Here is an 8,273-nt window from a genome sequence, read left to right on the forward strand (position 1 = left end):
GATGTACGTTTTTTGGGGGTGGTCAATGAAAGTGTTCCAAAACGCGACATTAATTTCTTGACGACCTAATAGTTGACTAAGACGTTATTTTACTGACGATGTTTATAAGCTAAAGCTTGGAAATTTAAATTAAAAAGTGAGTCACGGATCATCCTAATGGAATATGTATTTTGTTGCTCACACATTATATTCAACAGCCCGTCTAAGAGATTTAGTTAAGTAGATAACACTGCAGGAATAGACTGCATATAACTTAAAGCAAAATATGGTATTTCATAAACTGATCCATGCCTACTGTTTCAACAATAGTTCATAACACAACTTACGAAGTTATCAGTTGTTTTTTTGGTTTTTAAGGCTGGTAATACATCAGATAAAGTAAACTCACTAGTGAACTACGTGTATATATCTACTTGGTAACGATCCCTTTACAACGCTAACATCCGAATAAACTCACTTCTGAACCGTGTGAATTTATCTACTTGGTAGCGATTCCTTTACAACTTTAAAATGTAAATAAACTCACTACTCAACTACGTGTAGTTATCTACTTGGTAGCAATTCCTTTACAATGCTAAAATTCGGGGTTCGATTGTCGGCGGTGGACATTGTGCACGTAGACACTTGTATAGGTTTGTACAAAGAAAACAACAGCAAGCTTCACCAATATATATATATATATAGGCTTTCGAGGCTGAACAGACGTGTTTTCTTATACTTTTACGTTTTACTTTTGTTTTGGAATACATATAACAAGATGAAATTACTTTAAGATGGTGTAATATTTCAACTGCTTCTAATGATTTGTAAGTAGTACTAAATTTAGCTTAATTCAGAACAGTAATCAATGTTATCATTTATACTAACCAGGATTTAAAGTTGTATGGCAAACCCACCACCAAAAATATTAGGAAAGACTCAATATATCAAGTCCTGGTTTGCAGTATTGTCCTTGACAAATATTAATTCAGATTGCTTGTGGTATTTTTAGTTCTCTTCTTCTTGTTCATCAAGATTTGACACTTAGATAAAGAACAGAGAGACACGACCATAATATATATGGATAATCAGAAATAGGCATTAAATACAGTTCATATTGCTTTTTGTTTATCAAACTCAATTATCTAGTTTTCACTGTTTGATTTCGTTAATCTTTCGACATTTTAACTGTATTGTATATCTAATATCCAAAGGGACGCCTTGAAAGCCAAAAAGATAGCGACTATGGAGAGTTTCTTGAAAGAAGTGGACCCGAACCAACAAGTTCTTATCAACAGTTCTATCGAACTTATTATGGTACTCCAGAAGGAATCGAAAATATGAAGAAAACTTATGGACCAACTGGACTTAGGAAAGCTCTAGTTGCGCATAACATACAAGAGAGTAAGTGTTCAGGAATAAAAAAATACTTTCACGATATTATATATGTGACTGTTGTGTGTATGAATGATTCAGCATAAAAATATTGGTAAAGTTCTTCATCCAAATGTTCTAGTACAGACTAAACATAATGTCATAGAAGTATATCTGAAACGCTTTTAGCGTAAAATGGGTTTATTTTAAATAATCTTATTGAAGAGTCTTAAACATTTATGATGTACTGGTCTTTGATGTAGTCAGTGTTTTGAATTTCAAAACTGTAACATTATCTAATTAATTTTAACTATTATATTGTTTATTTTTTAAGCTACAATGCCGACTATTCTAAATAATTTCATATCAAAACTGTTTTTCATTTCCATGGCCTTTATTGTACAATTGCAATTATTATTAAATCACATATTGCTCATATGTGGCGTTTTATAGCAGTAACTATGAGTCCTGGTATGTGAACTTATGGATTATCTAAACATGAGAAATATATGAATTTAATTCACAACACAAGCAAAGAAAACCTTGACCTTTGTCATTGCTGCACATTGACACTTGGACTCTCTAGTTTGTCTCGAATGTTATTTTATTTTAAAGGTTTTCCTAGCAAAACCTATGTTTGTTATCGATTGAAATAGCGTAAACCGTCTTCAAGATATTTTAAGGTATAAATTCACGTTAATTTCACTTAATGTAGCATCATGTAGGTTTGTGCTGTTTTTTTAAAAAGATTTAATTAAAAAATTGAAAAAATAATCACAGAACTCCAAAAAAAAAAACCATCAATATGCCATATGTTTGCTTCTACGGTTAGGGCAAGTAACATTCCTCTTGCAATCCTTCATCTCAACTTGTACTGGAATTGTTATTTTTGTTTCACAGAATCTTCAGAAGAAAGGTAGGTGTTTTGGGTCACCAGGTTGCTGTTGCTGTCGACGAGATTTTCGTCAACACTTCTCGTGTTTATTAATGAAGAAAAACTGATCGTAGTTTAAAATAACTATCACTTATAACGCTCCAAATTCCTATTTTGATATTAAGTCTTCCACATATTAAACAACATGACTTTCCGTAAAGCAGCTTGCATCTTGTCACAATAAACAGCTTGAAGAGCTGATAAATGGAGTAATTCTTTATGTCCTACTTTTAGCCACGCATAGGCAAGTCTATGTGTTTGTTCATTCATTATATCCCCCACCTTTTTTTATGCATATGCTTATTTAAGTGGATAACACTCCACCAAGTAAACCTGGAACATTTCAATTTTTTTGCTTAACGTGACAAGGCTTTTATCTGAACAAACAAATTAATGAAAACATAAATATACGTATAATTTCCGTATTTAACAGGTTCTTATATTCCCCTCCCCCACCCAAAAACATATGTATTTTTCCAAATTAATAAATAGCATTCCAAAAGAAGACTCTACTCGCCAAACTATGGCTAGTATACACATACAAAGGGTTGAGTATGTAATATGAAAATTATTTTGGAGCCTCACCACGTCCTTACTGTCCATGTCATCGCGTCCGGGTATACCTTATCTGACGATTGTGTATTTTGACAGTAGCTCTGCAGCACAGTTTCCATTGCAAAATGCTTCATCTTAAAGTTATCGTGTTCAAAGCACACCACTCCTTTCATATGCTTTCTGTGAACCATCTAGTGCAAGAGGATTATGGTTTCTTAGCACCCATTTCAACAGCCCGATTGCACAGAAATCCATAGGCGCTACGTCTGTCGACTTGACCAGTATGTCTTCAGGTGGAATAATATGAATACCCATTTCATTCTCTTGCTGCTTGAGGTATGCGAGAGTTGAACGGGAGGTATGAATGCAAGCCTTATTTTGGTAAGTCCAGACCCTGTTTGCCTTGGTTCCATACAAAGCCTGTACTTACGTGTGATACAAAGTGTCCAAAACATTGGCCCGATAATAATAAGAGTTCACTTTGACCTTTGCAGTCACTTTCCTGATCTCTCTAACTTGTCCCTGGCGTAATGTACAACGATGATCATGAATCCCTTCCAAAAAGTTTCGTTACATGTCGTACATTGCATTGACCAGTAGAAAATGGCACGATACGTATTACACTTATCAATGTTCGTCGAATGTTACCAAGTTTACTGCCATTTTTGTACAGTTATTCTTTCTTTCTTGGCTATGTTGCTGAAACACTGGTGTAGGTGTGACTTGTGTCACTTTTCAAGACGGAGATCATTTTTGGTTATGTTCCGTACAGTGGCCTGGAACATGCGGACGACTTCTACCACTGATCCCTTGGTTCGTGGCTTCTCATTTGTTACAAGATGCCGCACTTTGCTTATCACGGTGTGAGTACGACTAGATACAGGTCTGTTACTAGGTGGTCCTATTGGCTTGAGTTGATCCATGTTTGTTTATTTTCCAGTGCCATTAAATCTCGGAAATTCTAAGTTCCCTATCTGGACACATCTTTGTCATCCGAGTTTATCAATATTTTCCGTCGGAAAGGTCTGTTACATCGTCTTTCCTAAAGCGATCAATTTGCTGTGGCATTGTACTACCTACGAAGCGACAAACAACAGTCTGATATTTGTGGTGGGTTTCTCGCCATCATTAATTAGTCTGATACATGCCTTTCCACCGCGACTTTATATTGGTTGTGGTTTCACATGATTTGCTGATTGGCATATTCAATATTGTTTTAATACAACGTACTCAACCCTCTGTATAACTGTTTCTCTGCCACTTTCGAGTAGCACAAAGAGTCTAGACAATTCCTGGATAACATATTTTCGGTGGACTATTCCTAAACAGTTATCTTCTTAACAGCAATTATACCTTTATTTAAATGCTCTGAGATAACTTCTAAACTTTTTGAAAGATGACTTTTCGAGATTGAAATTCCATACTAAAGTTCACCGTGTATAGAGAAGGACGAAAAACTCGTCTTTACCAGGCTGATGTGAATCTTTTGTACGCTAGATTTCAATAAGAGATTTTGAAATTTTTTGTATGAGGGTCTCTCACTTCTTGAATGTCACATTCGTATTAAATACGGTGATAAAAAATCAGCAAGCCCACAATTAAATATAGGAGTTAGTCACTAAACAATGCAAATGTGTTATTTAACATTAAGAACCAAATATAAGATCGAATACTCGTTCTGTAACCTTTACATTTTGATATAAAAGTCTGAAATATTTGTATTTTTCTATTTCTTTATTAAATGTGTTTCATTTGAGAGAAGAGGAGGCTTTCAACAGCGGTATATCAACAAAGCAGTGGCAAATAATAGTATAGACAATCCATCTATTCAACTAGTGAGACACTCACAAAGAATATTATACTTTTTCGTAATTTTAAAAGGCGTGAATGTCACAACGGACCTCATTTATAAGACTTGTTTAAAAATTAGGGATAACCACTTGCAGAAAATGTTAGAATAATTTGATATCCAGCACAGAAATGTAGCCCTATAATTCAGTTAAAGTATGTGGTAACTATTTGAGGGTATTGTAATTTAGGTTAAAATGTTTGTTACAAATGATAAATATAAACATAGAATATAATTAAAACTTTTCTATTAGCTCTTCCGTGATATATTATATTAACTGTAATGTAAAACGCCTAGCCTGGCGAAACGATGTGGCTTATTAGAGATTAAATTGAGATTGGTTTTTATCATACTCTTCTTAGTTATAATGATTTATAAATAAGACTTGTGTAAAGATAAACTATTGGCTGTCGTAAGTTCACCCCAGGTGATGAATTCTGGTGTTGAACGAAAGACCTCCTAGGCAGTGACTTGTGGCAGACAAAAGATAGATCAGAAATGTCTTCGTTTTCCATACATCTGCTGCCAAACTTAATTGTCATTCCATTACTTTGACTAGGCAGACATAATAAGGTTTTTCTCCTTTCTTCTAAATGCAGTTTACTCCACACAACCACGTAATATGTAATTTGAAACGTTTCGTATTATTTTTATATATGTCATTGTTGGATAAAACCTTTCTGTAGTCAGAAAGGTGAATTATCAACAATCAAGTATAGTTTAATCACCTGTCTTTGTAGAATATTAAAAAAATGACTAAGTTGCCGTTTAATGTATAAAGATCAAAAGTGGTTTATTTTGTTTTGTAGCATAACTACTAAAGGTATACGTGTGTAGAATATCATGCTGCTGATTACATGTAACGTCTAGGGGCCATTCTCACCTGCTATCTTAGTTCTACACTGTCAATACATAATAAGCCTTTCTTAAACCTATTTGTTTAAGTTTTCAAAACACAGAAACTGGGTAATTAATACTAATCCTATAACTACCCCACAACAATTGTCAAAATAATAATGGAAACCGTCGTGCTTTGGTGTTTCGTTAGAAGTTAGACAAATTTGAACTTCTGCCAACAAAGCTGAACTTTGGAGTTAATCCAGGTGGTCTTAGAAAACGACTGATTTTTTTAGAAAGAATGTTAAATTAGGTATTCTAACATAAGAAACACTCTTGTATAGAGTGATCGATAATTGCATGTCTCATCTAAAACACTCTGTGGAGAAGGTTACAGAACAAGTGTTTAATTTAAACAAACTTAATTTAGAATTTAGAAACAAAGCTATGTAGAATTTGTTTAATATTTATGACAAAATGTTCCATTAAAAATGTGAGAATTTTGCTTAGAGAGCGTTACAGAAGTAGACAATTTCATAGTTATGTAGAAAACTTTATGTACAAGTTAGAACTAGAAAACTGAGTAGTTAGTCAACAATGTAATCGAATTCTATTTGTTCTTAGCTAGTTGATAAAAGGTCTCATTGAGTGATAGTATAGATAAACACTGATAAGAAGAATATATATATGTAGGACTGGTATTTCGATACTCAAGAAGACATTGTTGTTTGGCGTTAATTCGAAAATTCGATGAAGTGGTAAATGTAATATAAGAGAATACGTTCTGTAAACATGGTGAAAAGATAAAATATTTGTTAGTAAATAATAATTAGTTTTATTTAAGGAAGGTAAAGAGATAGTTAATTGTTTCTTGTACTAATGTAAGTTAGAAATATTGTTTCTTTTTTAAGCATGTGCATACAGAAGAGAGTTAGGAAGCTCAGTATCTTTACTGATCTTTAAAACCGAATGTGAACATAAAAGATTGGCGAATGCTTACAAAAGAGTCTATCATTTGGAAGGAATCGAAAGACTTAATCGTTTGAGATTTATTTATGAAAGATATTTTTTCAATCCAAAAATCCTTTCTTGAATTGAAAAAAGAATTAAGTTTGTCTCTTGCTAGTTGGTATGTTAAAGACTCGACCAAATAATGGGTCCTCACAGAGGAATTAAAGCTTGTTGTGCATGCTTATCCCTACAACAAGCCAGTATATTTTTGGAAAATCATACCATTTTGTTTTAGTATATTGGATAACACGGAAGTTTAATGAAAACACTGTTTTAAAAGGAATTTCAGATTTTAGACCTTTAAGTGTTCGTAACTTATGTTAGTCGTAAATACAAATTCCATTTATATAAAACAATTAAATACTGTATTGCTTAATAATTATTTAACAATACAGGAAACCTTAAGAGACGTGGCTGTTATTTGGACAGGCAGAAAAATTAGCTGTTTATTATAATAGTGCAAAGAGCGAGGTAGTTTTATGAGCCCATCTAATGGCCATTTGAAGTAGCTAAATCATTTGGTAGAGTTAAAGTCGAAAGATATATTTATAGAGATTTACAAGAGTGGGATGGCTGATAATTATATCATAGAGGTTTTAGGAATGGAATGGTTGACTGTTCCATAATAGGGATTTATAGGAATGGAATGGTTGACTGTTCCATAATAGGGATTTATAGGAATGGAATGGCTGATTTTTGCATAACAGGGATTTACAGGAGTGGGACGTTGATAGTTACATAAAATAGATTTACAGGCGTGTAATAGCTGACTGTTACGTAATAGATGTATGCAGAAGTGGGATGATTGATAGTTACATAATATGGACTTACAAGAGTGTGATGATCGACAGTTACATAATAGAAATTACAGGAGTGTGATGATTGACAGTTACATAATAGGTCTACTGAAGTGAAATGGTTGATAATTACATATTGGAGGTTTACAGGAATGAGATGGTCGATAGTTATATACAAGAAATTTACAAGAGTTGATGATTGATAGTTATATGTTACGTAATAGAATTTCTAATGGTCTGAAACCGAGCTAAATTGTAAATTAGATTTAGTAGTTAAATATTTGCCTATATTTCTCCAATTTATGATATTTGTCAACAAGATTGATAAACACAGTTTTCTTTTTTAATACAAATATGTTTTAATATACAAACAACAATACAATTTACAACAACAGTTATGACAAATAGTTATTACAAACAATGATTTATATACAAAGTTTTACAAACTTACAAGCAATATGAAGTCTTCTTTCTAGTCTGGAATTTCCTTGATATATTATCAGGGTTCACAATGAGCGAGTTAATTTCGAGTTGATGTAGGTATAATTCACTTAACAGGGAGCTAGCTAGCCCTGTAGTTCACGCTGGTCACACGCCGATTACAGGTCGAGTTTCCACCGATGACGTTAGGTAATGTTTTCGTAAAAGTACTAATGTCCGATGTGAATCCACTGAAGTTAAATGGCTTATAACTTTCGAAATTTATAAATGTTCCTCGTCAAATATCTTAAGTCTTCTGATCAATAAGCGTTATAACAATCACAGTTATAGCTTCCGAACTTTATAGCACACCAACTATAGCAAACCAATAAGAGATACTGTTTTTTAGGCGCGTCGCGTTGGTTATATTTATAGGCGTGTGGAGAGTTTCTCTAAAATATAGATTACGTAACAATACAAAGCTACAGTGGCGTTTACGTACACACACATCTATTGT

The 8,273-nt window shown here is 33.3% G+C and overlaps 1 protein-coding gene across 1 annotated transcript in view; it reads left to right on the plus strand.

Moving 5' to 3' along the window:
- The window catches only part of LOC106478078, a 57,252-nt gene that overhangs the window by 29,897 nt on the left and 19,082 nt on the right, over positions 1 to 8,273 (plus strand). The window contains exon 2 of the mRNA XM_013938592.2: positions 1,194 to 1,383. Within this exon, the coding sequence (XP_013794046.1) occupies positions 1,194 to 1,383 (190 nt within the window). The remainder of the gene's footprint in view (positions 1 to 1,193; positions 1,384 to 8,273) is intronic.

This window comes from Limulus polyphemus, unplaced genomic scaffold, assembly GCF_000517525.1.
Source record: "Limulus polyphemus unplaced genomic scaffold, Limulus_polyphemus-2.1.2 Scaffold8, whole genome shotgun sequence".
Classification (NCBI taxonomy): Eukaryota; Metazoa; Arthropoda; class Merostomata; order Xiphosura; family Limulidae; genus Limulus; species Limulus polyphemus.